The sequence below is a fragment of the Suricata suricatta genome, chromosome 6 (assembly GCF_006229205.1).
Source record: "Suricata suricatta isolate VVHF042 chromosome 6, meerkat_22Aug2017_6uvM2_HiC, whole genome shotgun sequence".
In the NCBI taxonomy this organism is placed as follows: Eukaryota; Metazoa; Chordata; class Mammalia; order Carnivora; family Herpestidae; genus Suricata; species Suricata suricatta.
The window spans coordinates 29,329,090-29,348,942 of NC_043705.1; the positions used below are offsets into that span (position 1 = coordinate 29,329,090).

The 19,853-nt window shown below is 39.3% G+C and overlaps 1 protein-coding gene across 2 annotated transcripts in view; it reads left to right on the forward strand.

Annotated features, from left to right (window-relative positions):
* CTNNA1 (catenin alpha 1) overlaps positions 1–19,853 on the forward strand; it is a 178,818-nt gene that overhangs the window by 135,327 nt on the left and 23,638 nt on the right. For both annotated transcript variants that reach the window (XM_029941997.1, XM_029941996.1), the window contains exons 8-10: positions 915–995; positions 2,354–2,506; positions 14,461–14,553. In XM_029941997.1, the coding sequence (XP_029797857.1) occupies positions 915–995; positions 2,354–2,506; positions 14,461–14,553 (327 nt within the window). The remainder of the gene's footprint in view (positions 1–914; positions 996–2,353; positions 2,507–14,460; positions 14,554–19,853) is intronic.

The following is a 19,853-nucleotide window of genomic DNA, read 5'->3' on the forward strand; positions in this document are numbered from 1 at the left end:
GACCCATCATGGTACATCTTAACTTTAAAATTCATTGTTTCACATTGTTTTAGTGCCAGGTGCCATTTTTCACATTTTAACATTCTTCACATCTCAGAGTTCATCAAAATCAGGTGTAATCTGTTCTTGCTTGCAGTTCAAGGAGAGCTGGTTCATTAATGAAATTGGTGTATGCTGAGCCTTGAATTAAAATATAAGTTTGGGGTGCCTGGGTGGTTCAGTCGGTTAGGCAGCTGACTTGAGCTCAGGTCATGATCTCATGGTTCATAGGTTCAAGCCCAGCATCAGGCTCTGTGCTGACAGCTCAGAGCCTGAAGCCTGTTTCAGATTCTGTGTCTCCCTCTCTCCCTGCCTCTCCCCCACTCATGCTGTCTCTCTGTCTCAAAAATAAACTATAAAAATTTTTTCTTAAAAAATAAATAAAAATAAAATATAAGTTTAATTTTTCAATCAGAACCATTTCAGTGAAAATCCTGTCTCCTTGATTGCTTTATTTTGGTAAAACTCTGTTAATTTTTGCAGTCAATTAATGTGGAGCCTAAGAATTGTAAGGTTAGGTTTTTATGAACAAAGCCACGTGGTTCTCCCCTGCCATGCCCCCACTTATTACCAACTTTGGATGAAAAGAAGTTGCCTTTTAAAAAAAAAAAAAAGCTGGTTTGGGGCACCTGGGTGGCTCAGTCCGTTAAGCACCTGACTTCTGCTCAGCTCATGATCTCACAGCTTGTGGGTTTGAGCCCCATGTCGGGCTCTGTGCTGACAGCTCAGAGTCTGGAGCCTGCTTAGGATTCTGTGTCTCCTTCTCTCTCTGCCCCTCCCCTGCTCACCCTCTGTCTCTCAAAAATAAATAAACGTTAAAAAAAATATTGACTTGAGCAAGAATAGCCATTACCTATAATTTTCTTATTTTCCAGGCTGGACGTAAAGAAAGAAGTGATGCACTCAATTCTGCCATAGACAAAATGACCAAGAAGACTAGGGACTTGCGTCGACAGGTAAGCTGGAAAAACATGTCAATTTCTTTTCCAAGTTCTCACTTTTGTAGTTTTGGTTAAAATTCTAGGAAGTACTCGGCCCATATGTTTTATTGGGGTAAAAGGATGGTTTTTCACAGGAAACTGCCTGTCTCTGGTAGCTAATAAGGTTCTAAATAGCTACTAAAATCTCTTGGGGACTTAGAATAATAGAGTCCCACTGGGATTGACGGAATGTTAGCTCTAGTGTAGGAAGGGTGTACAGTTAAGAAAATGAATTTACAACAACTTGGGGACCTATGAAAATACCCTGAAGGATCTTTTGTGATACCAGTGTACATACAGGAGAGACAGAAATTGCAGTTATTTGACTTGCCCCATTCAGATTACACACTTGAAGTTCCCGTAGATCCTTGGTGAAGAGGTACTTCCAGTACAGATAGGTGGTGATAGAAATGTTTGGGTTGCTCAGTTTTCCAAGTTAGTAAATACAGAGGAAAGAATCTTTTCATTTGTTAAATAGTTCTATTAATTTTGAATCAGTTGTATTATATATGTGATAAAGGTATTATTTGTATATAATGTAATGTGATAATATTAGCAATTTTATTACTAATGTGATAAAATTTGTCTTAAGACTTGTAAATAAGTTGTAGTGAGCACCTGGATGGCTTAGTTGGTTAAGTGCTCAACTCTTAATCTCCTGTCAGGTCTTGATCTCAGGGCCGTGAGTTCAAAGCCCGTCACTGGGCTCCACGCTGGGCATGAAGCCTACTTTAAAAAAAAAGAAAAAAGGAAAAAAAGTAGTAGTAGTAATAATAGTGTCTAGACTTAATAGACATTTATTGTTCATGTCTGATAAGCAAAGGTGGAGTGTGTCTTTATTCATTGTTCTTCTGGTGAAGTCATATCTGAAATGGTTATAAAGATCACCATTAGTAGGTTAAAGGTGCATTGGGTACAACCCTGTTCAGATAAACCAGAAAGTCCTTAATTCTCTCTTTTCACTTTTGGTTAGGAATATAATTGCATATTTTCCAAGGCTATGTATCAATTTAGCCCAGAGCTGTTTTCTGTTCAGCTTTGTACTATTTCTTTATGATACAAGTTTTAGATTTGTAATTCTCCCCAAAAAGGGGATATTATTCTTGAAACTGGAGATTTTATTGCTGAAATGCTATTACTATAGTGTAAGCATTATCTTCAGGATCATGTTTCCTATGTTGCAGACTATATGACTGCATGGCTTACATGAGGGATCCTCATGTAAGTGCAACTGGGCCATCATGAGCTTCCACTAAGATTTAAAAGTACAGGAGAAAAAAGCAGTCTAGTTTCTTGGCAGAAATAAAATCAAATTTTTACAATTTAATTATTAGCTACGCAAAGCCGTCATGGACCATGTTTCAGATTCATTCCTGGAAACCAACGTTCCACTTTTAGTATTGATTGAAGCTGCAAAGAATGGAAATGAGAAAGAAGTTAAGGAATATGCCCAGGTTTTCCGTGAACATGCGAACAAACTGATTGAGGTAAGTGTATTACCAGTTTCATTAACTGTAAGTAACTTGGTGTAGTGTAGTGACTTTTAATCACATTATTTAATCAGCTAAAAATTTTCAGAGGCTCACATAATATGCACTCTGTATAAATGAAAGTCTTTTATTAGTGATTATAACATCCATCCCAAACTACCATTTTGGTCAGTTTACATTAATTCTGTACATTGTTAAATGTAGGTAGTCCCTATCCTGGAAACTTAATACCTCCATCTAATGTTAATACAAATAAAGATAATCACATACCTGAATTCAAAAGACCCTATAGAAGGGAGTAGTGTCTAGAAGTTGGAGAAATTTCATGGCTTACATCCTAGTCTGCATCCTGGAATATTACTTAATGTTTTTAAATTCCCATTTCATTTTCTGTAAAATGAGGACACTAATGATAATTCTCTCAGGATTATTTTGAGGTCTAAATCTAAAAGAGATAATGTAGGTCAAGTGCTTAATTCCTTGCCCAAGACTTGGACCCATTCCAGTCCTCTTGATTTAAAACTAAAGAAACATGCTGTTATGTAAATTAGATATGGTGGAACAGTAGAAATCTTCATGTAAGTGGTTGTTTTGTAAGGTGACAAGAAAAAAAGAGAGGTGAATTGCTTTTTAATTTCCAGGTAAGTTAGGCTTGGTCCTACCTTTTAATATGTGAAATTATATTATTGTTCAACTTATTATTATTTTATTTTTAAACATTGACCTATAGTAAAACACATACCAAAGTTACTTGATTTTGTAACCTTACTGTAAAACATCTAATATTTGGAAAAGATACTCCGTAGACCATTTGATAATTTGGTTATTATGTAAGAACAGAAAATGGGCCTTTTATGTAAAATGTGTTTCTTGTACATTTGGATTTATAGTGACATTAGGCCAGGTTAATGGCATAAAAATGTTCCAAGGAAAACATCAGTAATAGCATTATGCATTACTAATTTTACATCTAGTTTTCTTTGTTATTTTGACCTGAATTAATTATGTACAGAATACATAGGTCAGTCTTCTATTCAAGTTAATGATTCTCTGATTTGGAGTTAAAAGCAGATGAGTATCGTTTTATGTGTCCATTAAGCATAATCTTTTTCACAAGAGTCACATGATAGCATGAGGTGTACCTCTAGATATACAAAGATTTTCCTTAGGAAGCCAACCTCCTACAAGTAGCCTACATGTTAGAAAATGTGCCTGTAAGGTAGAAACCAAGGACACTCAACCCAAGGGGTGGGGTAACAGGTACCAGCGGTGGCATGGGAAAGGGCTCAGTGTGGTTCCTGACCTCAGAGGGGAGCCTTTGTCAGTCCTGTGGCTAGAGGACTCTTTATTTGGGCCTGCAGTGTCATCCTCATCCAACACAGCTGATACTTGGTGAGCACCTCTTGTGCACCAGGTACATGTGCATATACAATGTATTTTCCATAACACCTTTCTCAGGTAAGGAAATTGAGGCTTAGAGAGGTTAAGTAACTTGGCCTAAGGTCCTCCAGCAGTGAGGACTGTGCCTTTTGAGTTTGCTGGCTTCATGAACAGTGGGAAGCATTCGGTGGACCTGAAGGCCCTGGAGACCTTGCTTCAGGAGATTTGTCCATGCTTCTACTTTTTATTTAGTTCTGAACATCACTAACCAAGGGCCCCTTAGAGTTTAGAGTTTGGTGTTTCCTATTACAACTCAGTCCTGACTCCTTTCTCACCGCTCTCTGTGCCGTCCACCCCCATCACCCTGCATATTTATTACATATGTATTAAATGACACAGCCTTTTTATTGCTTGAGGCACAACTAAAGGCTTTGTAGTACCACTCTGCAAACAGTTAAATTACATTTATGGTAATAGAGATAGTAGGATATATAATTGCATATGTGCTTGAAAAGGAAATGAGGTTTTAAAGTGTAGAAGCCTCCAATTCTTGACTCAATGCAGAACTTTATTCTTCAGTGAAACGGCTTCTCTTCCCTACATGACTTTTGTGACTCTCATAGTACTATGAACACTGAACTAGTGAGGTACTTGTTACAAACAAAGGTGAGATACTTCACTGTGATTGTTTTGTTACGTCTTTTCATTCAGGTTCCTTTAAAATTGGAATAAGTGTCAGCTGACTGGTTTTTTGGTCATTTGCACTTTTTCCTGGGGGTTTAGGAGAAGAGTTTGTGCAAAAGTTGAGTAGAGCTAGTGATATTAGGCCACTAGCAGAAAAGGAGGGACTCATAGTTTGCAGCCATTGAGAATTCTGCCAGATATGTTGATCTTTCTAAAATACTGCATTAAAATTTTGCACTAACCATTTGCAGTTAGCACAGGCCCCAGAGCTAAATGGCATGATCCCCAACAAGATAACCCTCACTGATGACCCAAGAGGCAATAAATTCAGGAGTTTCCATGATCCCCCTCACAAGACTGCTCTCACTTCAAATGCCAGCTGCAAGTTTGGAGGGGCTCTGGGCTACCCACACTCTGACCAACTGGCTACAAATTTAGGGGCTTTCTGTGGCCCATTTCAGGTGTGATAATGTGCTAGAACAACTCTCAGAACTCAGTAGAATGCTGTACTTAGCATAATTTATCTAGGGCCCCACCAGAAGTTACTTCATTAGCATAAACCATCAGGGCCAATAATGAGTAACAGAAACATTCCTGTCATGATGGAAATCTCATGGATATGGTTTCCTCCCAGGAAACCAGGACAAAGACATTCTTTATTAAAGGACACTTGCCCATCTTGAAGGAATATGGAATGCCTGATTATCAGATAGATTGCTATACAGCCATAAAGCTACATGGAAGAGCTAAGAAAGTCCTGGTGTTTTCTGTAGCTTTACATGTGGCCATTTACCCAGTGACTTACCACTTCTCTTACCTGGTTCTTCGTGCATTGTTCTTCTTTTCCTTGGAGGTTCTCCCCCTTAGGAGCTAGGTTTTCTGTTCTTGCTCAGGAAGTGGGTCCATCTCTTCACACCACAGTGAGTGTTTTTTTCTCACAGAATCATATAGATTCTCATTCTGGTTTGTAAAACCCCTTCTTTGTAACATCCATGTATTGTTACTTCTCTTTTCTTGGACTGCTTCTGTGGTGGGAAACTCCCTCCCTCCGGAGGCATCACATTGCACTGGTGGGTTCTCTGGTTGTAGGCAACAGGGAGCCACACTCTGCTTCTCTGGAACTACTTCTGTCCATCTTTTTATTGGTGTACACATGTGCATTGAGAAGAACTGTGAGTGTAAATACACACCTGATTTCGATGATCTGGTATGGGGGGAAAAAGGATTTTCAAACCTCATTAGCTTTTTATACTCGTTACATGTTGAAATGTAATGTCTTGGGATTAAAAACAGCAAATTATTTTTGCTCATTTCGCCTTTTTTAATGTAGCTACTGAAAAAATTTTTATTTCTTTATTTAAAAAATTTTTTTGACGTTTATTTATTTTTGAGAGAGAGAGAGACAGAATGTGAGCGGGGGAGGGTTAGAGAAAGAGGGAGACACAGAATCCGAAGCAGGCTCCAGGCTCTGAGCTGTCAGCCCAGAGCCTGACACGGGGCTCGAACTCACAAACTGTGAGATCATGACCTGAGTTGAAGTCAGCCACTTAACCGACTGAGCCACCCAGGTGCCCCCAAAATTTAAATTGTTAGAGAACTTTTCAGCTTGCCACTAGAAATCATTTTCTTGACTGAATAATTCTTCGTGTATAGTTGGCCATTTAGCCCATTGAGAATCCCTTTATTTTTATCTTGCTCCCTAAATTACCTAGCTAAAACATGTCTATACTATTCCCTGTACACCTTTTGGTAACTTCCATGATTACCCACTAACATTTGGATAACCATAGGAAGTATAGTTTATATTCTGGCTGCTTCTTTGTGGATTTCAGCTGCGTTTCAGCTTCCCACAGATTTCTTTCTTTTTCACAGTAATTTCTTTTTTTTTTCTCTTTTTCACCCCAATTTTCCCATGAGTCCTTGAGTGGTGCCATGTATTAGATAAGTGCTCTGTGGGGTTGGAAGCACGCCTCTCATGTCTGATCCCTAAACTGAGTAGTCTGATTTATTGGGTGTTAAAAAGTGTGCTCTTTAGTGTGGAAGCAAAGCCAAACATGTCACCACCTTCTGTCCTCTGTACTGCCTGGGCCCCCTGCCTGGAATGTTCTGTCCACTTCTCATCCTCTGATCTCACAGGCTTTTGCTCAGATGTTACCCCTGCAGAGAGGCTCTCCTGGATTCCTCATCCTATCCATTCTGACTTCCACCATTTTTTAACCTTATCACCTGTTTTAGAGCCACCATAACATTTTTTACTGCCTAAAATTACTGGGATTGTTTTTCTTTTTCTTATTTTTCTGTTTCCTACTCCATATTCCAGAGAATGTAAATTCTTTGAGAACATGAGCCTAGAACAGTGCCTGGAACAAGTAGGTGCTCAGTAACTACTAGATGGATGAATGTAGTAGTTCTGAGGTAATAAACATTAATATTACTGAGGTGCTCAATCTTCAGATCTGTGGACTACTGTGCCTTAGGATTCTCACTCACTGGTCTCAGAACCACACTTTGAGAAATATAGAGCTCTGTGTTATGATTGAGCACCATTGTTATTAAACTTGATTTTCTTCTCATTCTGTATAATGTGTACATGAGGGGATGAAATGTAAAATGTTTTGGGATGTGAAGATGAAGGGGAAATTTTGGAAACGGTTTAAAGATTAGGTAATGTTGATTTGAGCAGTTTTTTCATTTGCTAGTACCAAGCTTTCAAAAACCCATAGCAGATTTTCTATAATTGTGAGAGAGAAAAAATTATCATGGGATCTTATGACAAATATTTACATTGTTCCTGATGTGTTTCAGTCACTCTTCTAGGCACTAGGGAGATAGAGCGATGGGCACAAAAATCTCTATCCACCCCCCTCCCCCCCCAAGAAGGTTATGTTCTACTAGAGAGAAGGAGGCGATCACAACACATTTATATAGTATGTATATTTTGTACAGTGTGGTATAAATGGTGCTGAGATGATATGTGAAAGAAGTTATCCGTTTTATCAGCGTTTTAAATGGAAGCAGAGCTAAAACTGTTATTTAAGTAGCATTTTAATACATGACCAAAATAAAATTGGAGCAGATGTGTTGGCACTTGCTAACTTGGTTTTTGGAAGTCTTATTTATTGCTTTAATAGAAATACTTTCTTCCCGGACCAAGTAAAATAGTATAAAAGGGTTATGCTTTAATATGGGGTATCATGTAAAGTTGCTTCAAAATATTAATAGTTTCTGAGTAGTATTAGGGATAACATCCACTTAGAAATGGAAACCTTTTATGGTACCTTCCTTATATATCACATTATGGAAATACAGGATGCATTTCAAGACTGAAAACCACACACTGAGTTTTAACGTTTTTAGAACACAGGCAAATTCCTCCAGTCCCTCTGTGTGCACAGTCAGTGTCAGGAAGGCTATGTGGGCCTGGCTGCCGATTCAATCCTTAGTAAATGACTTTTGTGATTTTATTTGAAAAGGCAAATAACAGAGTATTTGCCATGAAGTTGTTCTTATTTTCTTGGATTCTGGCTAGGACCTCTGCGTGTCTCTTACCACATTTGTCAGTGGAATCCATTCCCACATCATATTGAAGCCCATTTTCTTGTGTGAAGAGTGCATAGAGGTTGTATGTTCCCAAGCCCCATGAGTAAGGGAGCAAGAGCTGTGGGTCATTACTGGTGAGCAGTGTGACACTTCTTATGACCATTTTCTTTTGTTTTGGAGTACAGTACTGAGGGCTTTTGTTTCATCTTTTTATGAAAGATCATGGCTGTGATTCAGGGTAACTATAGCACCTTTTATACTTGACTCTTTCTCCCATATCAAATTAATGATTTCTTAATGTTGCTCCCTCACAGAGCATGAGAGGGAGAGGGGCAGAGAGAGAAGGAGACACAGAACTAGAAGCAGGCTCCAGGCTCTGAGCTGTCAGCATAGAGCCTGACACGGGGCTTGAACCCACGAACGTGAGATCTGACCTGAGCCGAAGTCGGAGGCTTAACCGACTGAGCCACCCAGGCGCCGCTGTGGTCTTGTCTTTAGAATGAAGGGAGGATGCCCTTTTGTTTTTCATGGGAAATAAAGCTTATCCTAAAAATGTGAAAAGAATCATTACATGGGACTTTTATGTGTTTATACTTAAGGGTCAGTAAATGATTAAATATATCGGATTTCTTAACATTTTAATACAATATAGTGACAGATACCACATTATTTTCCTTTTTTGATTTTTGTGATTTGTCTCTTAAAAGACAAGGTCATCATTCTTTAGGTGCAAGCAGCTGTGATCTGGTGAGGGGCCTACCTGGCATGTGGCCGTCGGCCTACCTGGCATGTGGCCGTCAGCCTCCCAATAACATTGGGGAGTACAGAGGGCTATGAGTCAGATGCTTCCTTTTGATCATCCAGTATAGCTTGATCCTTTCTTTTTAAAAACAGTGTGCAAGTTTTGTTTATGTTTTAAATGTATTTTGTAAAGTATTTATTTACTTGTTACTCACTTTATCAAGATTTTTTTCCTGTTAGAGAGTTTTGTACATAAATATTCATTATTGTTATGACCTGTGGATTCATTTTTACTGTTACATTTTCTTCTCTTTCTTCTCAACCCTCTGCTTCCATTCCTCTTTTTTTTTTTTTTTAAAACGGTCTTTACTCCTTTGCCTTGATTGAGTCCTCTCACCTCCAGTTTTTCCCCCTCTTGTTTGGAAGTTGGTAAACTCTGTTTTATTAGTAGTAACTCTGGATATTTGAGCGTGCATGTTTAGCTAGGTGGTTGAGGGTTAATCAGTTATCTTTTCCTTTTTCTGAAACAATATAAGAATGCTTTGACTTTAATCATCTCCAGCTTAAATATTAATGTTGTTTACTACTTCGGTTCTTGTAAGTTTTAGCCCCACGAGTTAGGCACTATTGGTATTCCTGTACTCATTTTTTAAACTTTGCTTAAGTTGCACCTGATATATTATTTTCATTGCTTACCATTTCTTCTTTCATGTTGTTATGCCTTCTGTCTGGAGTTACCTCTCTTCTTCCTGAATCATCTTAGTAGGGGGAGGGGAGATCTGTCTGGAGTAAATGCTCTTGGGTTGTTTTGGTCTTTATTGTGCCCCAAATCTTAGAAAAACAATTTTGTTGAATATATAGTTAAGGCTTGTCCCTTTCCTCCCACCCCCCATCCCCACCTCCTCACTGTTTTGAAGATACTCTTTCCTTATCTCTGGCATCCCTCATTGCTGTTAAGAAGTCAGCAGTCAATCTTATTGAGCTTCCTTTGTAGATAACGTGTATTTTCTTTCTGGCTCTTTTAAAAATCTCATCTTTATTGTTGTAAAGCTTCATTGAGGTGTGTCTGGGTATGGATTTCTTTTTATTCCCCTATTTAGACTTTGTCTTCCCAAATCTGAAATTTATGTTTCATCCACTCTGAAAATTTTTAAGTCATTATCTCTTTCACTATTGCCACTCCCCCACTCCCTGTCTTTCCTTCTGAATCCTCATGCTTGAATAGTAGACTCTTTCATTATAATTACATGTCTCTTAATTTTGTGCATTGTCTCCATATCATGCAGATTTCTTAGTTTTCCTGAATAAGTTCTTCAGTTTGATTTTACATGTTAGGACATCACTTTCTAACAGTATTCAATCAATATATTTTAATCTCTAGAAGTTGTAGAAGTTACTGATTTTCTCTTAAAGTTCTACTTTGATCTTTTTTAAATACACCTAGTCATTTTTGAGTGTATTTTAAGTTTGTATACTTTTCATTAATTTCTGTTAACATAATATTCATATTTTTTAAGGCTCTAGTTTTGGTCATTTGAATATCTGCAGTCATTATGAATCTGATTAAACAGGTTTTTAGCTTACTCCTTCCCAAGATAGCTTATTTCCTTGTGTACCTCCTTCATTTTTTGGTTGTAAATTTACATTCGTGGCAGTTTGCATATGAGAATTCTTTGAGGCCTGGGTTTGGGTTACCTTCTATCAGAGAAATTTTCCATTTATATTTGCTTCTGCCATTTGCTTAGGAATACCATTAACACATGACTAGGTCTGAGACTTTTACCTTGTGAGGGCCAAGGTGTTATTGGTCCATTAAAAACCCAAATTCTGATCACAGAATGGAACACACCCATTTCTCTATTCCCCACCCCTGTGTAAGCACTGTTTTCAGTGGTTGCTTTTACAGAACTCTTTGAATTTCTGCTTTCCTATATTTTGCCTCTGATAATTTCCTTAGTTGATACCTGATTAGCCCTGCATCAGAAAACCAAAAGAGTTTTGAGGTATAAATTGCAGAGTATAAAATTCACCCTCCCCCTTTGTAAGTATACAACTCTGTGATTTTTACTAAATTTATAGAAGTTTGCAGCCATTACAGTAGTCCAGTTTGGAATGTTTCTATCCATGCATGCTTCATTTTTTGGTAAGATACTTCATTTTTCCTAATAACGTAGCCAACACCCTTTCCTAGAAATTGGAAAGATGGAGGCTTATCCTCTCCATCATCATTTTCCTTGTGGATTGGGGAGTAGCTGGTAGAGATTTCTTGAGTAGTTCTGAAGTTGATGTGATGTGCGGTTGGGACTTCTCACTTGATGCCTGTCAAGTTTGCAAAATTGAGTTATTGTTATTGTGGCCTTGTTGAGAATTCAGCTCAGCCACTTTAAAGAAGAAAACTTAGGAGGTAGCATGACCCAAAGCCACAGTGTCAAGTAATGCAGGTTTTGAGTTTCACCCTCTTGAGCTTTATGGTTATGGTTGTGGACTTGAGGTCTCTTTTCCCAAGCTCTTCTCACTTGTTTTACTCACTCACAATGGGCATAATAAATTAGGTTATTAGTTTATCACCAAGAACAAAAAGAAATGTTCACTTCCTACAGAGGCTGCAGAGTAAGGGGCAGTGGAGCCCCTCAGCCAAGTATGAATGAGAAGCAGTTACTGAGGGTGGTGGGAAGAAACTTGTGTTGACCTTACACAGATTTAACCTTCTTTTAAAAATCATCAACATATGTATAATAGAGGGGAAATTGTCATAATGGGTTTTTTTTTCTCCAGTACAGAGCTTCATAAATTTTATCTAAGAAAAGAAAATCTAGTGTAAAGATAGAGTTTTCCTAAATGTCTGAAAAGTTGTCTTTTTTTGCAATGTGCAGATGTCATATTTGTTGATATGATACAGCCTGGCTGTGTCGTTTCGTTTTTTTCTCCACAGCGCAGATTGTTACTGTGCTGCTCCTAAAACCAGCGAAGATCCAGGGTTGGTTTGTTTGTTTTTTTTTAAATCAGGGAGTTGCTGGTTTTCTGAAGTGTTCTGTTTTTTTTATAAGGTCAAGACCTCCATGGTGTAGGCACAAGTAGTCCAAGAGGCCTTCACAGTTTCAAAGTTAGTGATCATAGGTCATAGTGTCAGTCTTTGGCCACCTCTTGAATTAGCAGGAATCAAAGACATTTAAATTGTCAATATGCAAGTTACTGTGATAGCAGAGATCTAATCATTTATTCCCAGAGCAAATCTGGAGATAACTGCACAGTGTTCTGCCAGGTTTTCTGGAAGTTTGCTTCATGTAGTTTTAATTTAAACTACAGTCTCTTCTTCAGTCTCAGTATGAACTGCTCTCTCAAATTTCAAGAGACCCAGAAGGAGACATTTAGGAAACCCCTCCTGTCACCCTCCCCTTTTACTGTCATCAAGCCTGGCAGTAGTGTGTGAGGTTAGCCTCTCAGAGAGCTACGGTTGAGATGTTGCATTTGCACATTTGTCATTGTTAGAAGTGAGTAGCCCTGTCCCTGGAGGGTGAATAGAAGCTCATTCATCTGGAGAAGACTGTCAGTGACAGGCGCCCGCTCCCTCCTCCCAGGCCAGGCAGGGTGGCCTCCCGAAACAGGCAGTGTACTCTTGTGGAACATTACTGCTTCAGCAGTACATCAGAAACCATTTTAAGTAACGTTTTAAAATAAAGAACAAGTCTTCCATAGCCTTTATTTTGTTAGGAATTGTATCAGGAAACAGGAAAGGTGGTTTACAGAAGTCAGCCATTTCAGCCTTAGCCACACACTCTCTCATGTATCTGATCTGTAATAGATGATAGTTTACATAACCTTTATTTCTTAAGTATTTTTCTGGGTCTTTTGGATTCATAAAATTGGGAGAGGGTAACTGGAAGTAAAATGGTGCTATTAGTGACTATAGAGTAAGGATAGAAGCAGAGTGACAGACGTTCCTGAACCAAACACACAGCTTGGCAGCGGTGCTGGGTGTTCGTATGCTCGCCTCACCAGGAGTCTTTGTTAGTCTCAAACTACTGATTTAGTGGTGAACCCCAAATTTTATATTTGTTTTTCAAAATGCCTTCTTAAGGAATTGAAACAATGGGAGTTACCAATTCATGAACATATCTAAATTAACCTTTTTCCTGCACTGTAGCATCATTGAGGGATAATGTTTTTTAAACGTTTTCTATTTTACAAAATACAGTTCTGATCATGTTTTGTAGTAATATTTAAATAAAAAATCTGCAGTCAGCTGTATTATCATCAAGACTAGTTCTTCTTTTTCAGGTCCAGTTGATCATGGAAAGTGGCATTATAATCTTTAGATGGAATATAAATGTTACTTCTTTATATGATTTTGAAGACCCCTAAACATTAAAGATCTGACTTAATTTTTTATTGCCTTACAGTTTGTGTTTAAATTGCATGGTAGTCCTTTTGTTTCTCCTTGTGATTAGGCATTGCAAGATTCTGATAGTTAGCAATATTACAGAAAGCTGATAATCCCTAACCATAATATTGCAAACAACAGCCATAATAGTATGTAATTTTTCTTTTGCCTTTATGTGTTTAAGTTGGGTGGAGGAGTGAAAATCAAAGGTTATCATCATTGCCCTTGTTTACTCTGGCATTTAAATTCCCAGAAAGTGCCTTTGATACTAAACTGCCTACACCTCTGTCATTCATAACTCAGTTTGCAACTGGGGGAAGATGTGTCTCAGCACCGTGTGTTCGTTTGGCCCTTGTATTACCAGTGGAATTGGCGAGCTTGTCTATGTAGAAACATGGGCAAGGGGTCACAGTCCTCTCGGTCACTGCCGAGCAAGGCTCTCACCACAACTAGGGCTTCAGCTGAGGAAGTCTGACAGACCTGAAAAGATGGTTTCTGGCTGCCAGAGCAGTGTCATTAAGCTACTGTGGGTGGGAAGGCAAGTACTTTAGTGCAAATAAAGCAGTACCAGGAAGTAGTCCAGCTTTCAGTGCTTTTAGAACCCAGTTGAAGGATAGTTTTCTCCTGTGGGACATCATCCCTGTGTCTTTATCATTTCTGATGAAGATGGCCTTGGGTATATCTTGATGTTGCCTTAATACTCTTTTTTTTTTGAATTTGAAAAATAGCTTTGTGTATAAGAAACGTCTTGGCTTAGTAAGCATCCATTCATCTGTTAAATGAGAATAGCATCTTAGAATTTCTATTTCTTTTCTTTGAGAACAGCTACATGGTATATTTTTACTTGAGGATACCAGCTATTCTTTCCAAGCCTTGAGTCCTTAGCTTTTGTCATGTTGTTGTCCACACCATGAGAACCTCTTTCTCAAGCTACTGTTCAGACAGGTAAGACTCCTGGTAAAGCCTGTGAGTTATATGCCCTGGAATCTGATTCTGCCAGCAGCTTACAGTGTGGTGTGTGTTACCGGTCTACATAATTTTCTTAGCACAGAGATTTAAAAAAGTCCTACCTAACTAGGTAATTAATTTGTGAGAATAAAATACCGTTGGTGCTCTTGGCATGTGTTCTGTAAAAGGTCAGAGGCGGGAGGGGATATATATTTGTTTTCCTTAGGGATCGAAAGAAAAGTCTTAAAAGATCTTTCTATGGTGTTCCTTCTTCTAGGTTGCCAACTTGGCCTGTTCCATCTCAAACAATGAAGAAGGTGTCAAGCTTGTTCGAATGTCAGCAAGCCAGCTGGAAGCTCTCTGTCCTCAGGTAAAGAATGACCAGAAATGATTGTGGTACAACTAGGTTGGAGTTTGGTTACAGTGGAGATCAGGTTTATTTTTTTTAATTTTGTTTCTAGGATTTTACATAGAAGTCTTGGGGACAAAACACTGATCCAGAGTTCATATACCTTGTAGGAATTTGTGTTTGATTTCAAGTGACATTTTCTTGGGGGCATCACATGTTACTATCCTCTTGTCCTTCATTAAAAATGCATAGTGTCTTGCATTCCTGGCAAATGAAGGGTGGGTAATGACCTCACTGCTCAGTCTGCACCCTCCTTGAGAGGGGCCATCTGCAACATCTGATGGCCCTGGTATTAGGGTAGTTCTCTCGCAAGCCTGAAGCAGTAACAGCTACTCACCTATGCTCCTTCTTAATGCCTGGGATTTGGATCTTTGTGATGGAGGGAACACGATCAAGAGCTAGAACCATTACTCTGTAATGTTCTGAAGCAACATTCTCATACATATGTTAGCAGTGTAATCCAGCCAGCTACTGAATTAAAAGCTTGCGAACTTTTTTCCATTTATGATGGCATATTGGAAGACTAGTGATTATGCCAGGTTAAGCATCTGGGACTCTCGAAAGACTCTGAAGCACGTAGAAGAACAGTTGCTGTGTTAAATGCCCAACCTGTTGCCTGCCTCCCATGAGAGGGCCTGACCCTGTCTGTGGGGTCCCCGTTCCTTGGCAGTCACAGGTGTTTTTAAGCAGTATAAGTGCTGCTTTCCCTGGAAGAGGTGGCCCTTCTGATTTCCCAAGTCCAAACTGCTCATGCGCCTACTCTAAGAATGTACATTTACTTCCTCTACATGTCCTGCCAGATGGCAGTGGCCACAGATAGAATGAAATAAAGCAGAGGAATTGGAGGAACAGAAGAGAGGTCATAGGAATGAAATTTCTATGTTGTGTTTGCAACCACCTTTAAAATATATTGAGAGCAGTACTTTGGTGCTTTCACGTAAATAATCCCTGGCCCTCAAGATAGGCAACAAAAATAAGTAAAGCCTGATTTTTGATCTGGGATCTTAACTGGTGCACAGGTTAATTAGGGCATTTTTTCTCATTATCACTCGTGTATTTTGCTTGCCAGTGAGAGTTGGTTTGTCTAATCACTAGTATGAGAAGCCATTTGTGAATCCACATTATGTGATGGACATCTTTTCTGCTTTCATCCAGTCATGAAATCTGGTAGGAGTTAGTAGCTGTAAAGATAATGAACACAGTGGATTGAATCACTTGTAGAAAGTTCACGGATGACCAAATCATAAGAAGAAAATTTAGAGTAGATTTCTAAAGATGGGGCATTCTTTACCCAAGTTTGTCATTTTACCCTATCAGCACTTTGTTAATGTCTTTGGTTCTCCATTTGGTTTTGAAATGCTTGAAAAGCGACAATGCTTTCACATATCAGCTGAAACAGATGGTAACATACGCTGATCACACCTACCAAGAGTATTTATATAAATGATCTTAAGCTTAGGAGAAAAATCACGTGGAGTGTCTAGTAGATCCTAATGAAATGATGGTGTGCATAAATCATGTGTGACTTGGCCATGTTGCACTGGTTTGAGTTTGCCCTCAGAGAGCATTGTTTCTTTCTTGGGTATTTTAATTTCTCCTAGTAGAACGACCCTCAGGAGGAGTGGGTTTAGACCACACTTAGTATTGAGTATGTGTCCTGGATAAAAGGTGTTTTCACAGGTGCGCCTCATGTCTCCCACACTCTTGCCTAGGCTCATTTCTGCATGTGTCACAAGCAGGGCTGCGCAGGCTTGACGAAGGCCAATACAGCAGGCATTTGCAGCCACGGCAGTAACAAACTTGAGTACTCTGTGCCGTTTCTACATGAGGCGGTTGCAGTTCCACACCAGCCCAGTATTGCCAGGTCCTTTCATTATTTTTAAAGAGAAGTCCGCAATTCAGGTTTTTCTGTCAAGTCTCAATTTTAAACAATAGGTAACTAATCAAAAGTTTTGAGATTCTTTGAGGAGGGTAAACCAAACTTTTCTGGGACTGCATTTGGCTTACCCTGGCCTGTGCTTTGCATTCTCAAAGGGCCTTTCCTTCAAACTGACTGGTAGCCATCCCTCTGAGGAAGAGGGGTTTCAGTGGGGCCGTCTCTCTCCTTACTCTTCATCCTAATGTGGTCTACCACCAGGGCCCTGAACCTGAGGTGTTCGCTTCCACAGACACTGGCTTGTGTGATCAACAGACTAGGCTGGTTAGTTCCCCAGGAGTTTAGGATGGGGTTTAGTATGCTGTAGCCTACAGACAGTTATTAGAGTGTGTCTTAATTGTGAGACTGCTGGCAGTATCTTGCCACAGGATAAAGTACATGTTTGATTTTTACCAGCTGTTTTTTGTGCCTCACACCCACACTCTTGGATGTAGGAAGGCCAGGCCCCAGTGCTGGAGAGTCTCTTTGTATAACTTTTCTGTGGCCCCACCTACAGTTAGGAGTTGGCTCTTAGACTGTATTGTTCTTTCTGAAGGGCAGAAATGATGGATGGAACCTCCAGAGGAGCTTTTCCCCCGTTTTTCACCTCACTCAATAGCAGATTAACTTTGGAAATGAGAACCGTTGTGAACTACTAACTTTTTATCAGTTAAGTGACTTTAACTTCAAATATTTGAGATTAATTAAAGTTGAGGAGGAAATAACCTGAAAGTGGCTTTGTTTTATTGCTTGGGGGAAAAGAAGCACCCACATTTTTTTGTGATTCGCGGTTGCAAGAAAGGAAGTAGGTCAGCTGTCTCTGTCTGCATTGCCTGCTACTCTGGCTGCACTCTCTCACTCTGTTCACCGAGAGGAGCCTGCTTCCATTTGAGCAGAGAGCCCTAGTCGACATGCTTTTATAAGGAAAAAACCCAACTGTTTTGGGGATAGATCTGAATCTGTACCCCACATATCCCTGACATGTCTTCTTTGTGGATGTGCCCCAGTCATAGTCCATGATAGCTGCTTAAAATATTTTACTTTTTTAGTTCATTTGGTGCTGGCCAGGGAAAAAATGGAAAAAAGGAAAAAGCAAAAGAAGATTTCTGACAGCGAGTCTTTAAAATTGTAGGAGGGCATTTTGGAGATGATCTCACTTAATATTTTATTTTTCTTAGCTCATTTGTGAGAATGAGCATTGTACATTTAGGTTAATACAGATCTACAGATCTGGCACTTTAATAATTCATATAGCCTGATTTAATGCATGGCCTTTCTTGGAAATCTACACAAGGGTAAATTAAGTATTTGAAGCCACAGCTTATCTGCCTTTCTTTTTCTTTTTTTTTTTTTTTTTTTTTCTTTTTTGTACTTCTCACTAACTAGAGAAATAATTTATGAAATTGCCCATTCTTTCTTGTGCCTCCTTGGATTTATCTTCCATATTGCTTCTTTTCCCTTTGTGCTTCTGGGAACACTGATCATTTTCGTGGCTGACAGGCTTAACAAGCATCAAATAAGCACAGACCCAGACAAGCCTGGCCTATAGGTGGTGAGAAAATATGTAGCTCTTAATGGAGCACCCAAGGCATTCAGGCAAGGGTGCCGTGCGACCTAAGCTCTCACTCATCTGTTATTTCATAGTCATAGGACCATCTAACTGTGAACCACCTCACTTTCCCACTTCTGATATTCCGTGATCGTTTCTTACAAAGCAGTTTTTACAGAAGAGCTCGAAGGAGATGCTTCTGACCAGAAGTTTTAGTACACCCCCCCCCCCCCCCCATCCCCTCCACTCCTTCTGACCGAGATCTGCTGGTAACATGCTGCCAGAGCCATTGCAGTCTCCCTGGAAGGCTTGCATATTGATACTGGTCAGTTCTTTTCTTTTCTGCTACAGTCTGGTTTCCGTAGCCTAACAGTTGGAAGTTGTTTACTTCTCTTCTCAACTTGATATTAGTCCTTTAAATGTTTGGGATAATTTACCACTGAAGCCATTTGGCCTGGAGCTTCCTTTGTTGGGAACATTTTTAACAATTCAGTTTCTTTAATCAATATAAGGATATTCACTTTTTAGCTGTTTATTCTCTAGTGATCTTTGGTAATTTATATTTCATCAGTTGCTACTCTGGTACTTTATTCCTTCTGCTTGCTTCGGAGTTTGATTTGTCTTTTTTCTAGTTTCTAAAGTTAGAAGTTTTTAGATCATCGATTTGAGACTTTGTTTTTATGTCGCACGTAATCATTTAATGCTGTAAATTTCTTTTTTAAAGTACTGCTTTAGCTACATCCTACAAATGTGTGTGTGAAATAGTATGGAAAGGTCAGGAAGGATGTCATTGAGAAAATGATTTAGAAGCAAAGACCTGGAGGAGGTGAGAGAGTGAGCCGTGGAGGGTACAGCACTCCAGGCAGAGAGAACAGCAAATGCACAGACTTTGAAAAAGAGGGTCAAATATCTAACAGAAGTTTGGGTGGTTTGGGGCTTTTTAGGACCACGGTAAGGCCTTTGGCTTTTTACCCTGAGTAACATGGGAAGCCTTTGAAGGATTTTGAATAGAGGATTGACATAATCTAATTTACATTTGAACAAGGTCTCTCTGACTTCTGTCTGGAGGCACAGAAGCAGAGATACCTCTCAGGAGGCTGTGCTAAGCAGAAAAATACCCCTCACCCCCCAACAAAGATGTTCATTTCCTAATTCCTAAAACCTGTGAATGCATTACCTTAAGTAGCAAAAGGGTTTTTGTAAAGGTTAAAAAAAAAAGAGAGAGACCTAAGGATAGTTAGATTCTCAGGTGGGGACCCCAGGAGTGTCCTAATATGAGGGAGAAAGGCGTCAGTCTGAGAAGACACCATGGTGGTGGAAGCAGGCATTGGAGCCCTGTGGCCACAAGCAGAGGAGTGTGGGCAGCCTCTAAGAGTCGGACTGGATTCTCTGGAAGCTCTAGAATGAATGGATCTGCTGGCACTTCGACTTCTGATATGCAGAACTGTAAGATAATACATTTGTGTTGTTTTAAGCAAAACTACTTTGCTAATAATATGTTACAGCAGCAATAGGAAACCAAAACAGAGGCTATGGTACTAATCCATGAAAGAGTATAGTGAATGTGGTGAGCACTGACTGACTAGGGTCTGGATATACTGATGACAGAATTTACGGCAGGATTAAATATGAAGTGGAGGGCAAAGAGAAGAGTGAAGGAGAATTCCAGGATTTTGAGTCTAAGTAGCTGAAAGGATGGAGCTGTCATTTATTTTGATAAGGAAACGTGATTTAGGGGAACAGCTAAGGAGCTCTATTTTGGACATGGTAATTAGATATGCAAGATGCTAAGTGAAA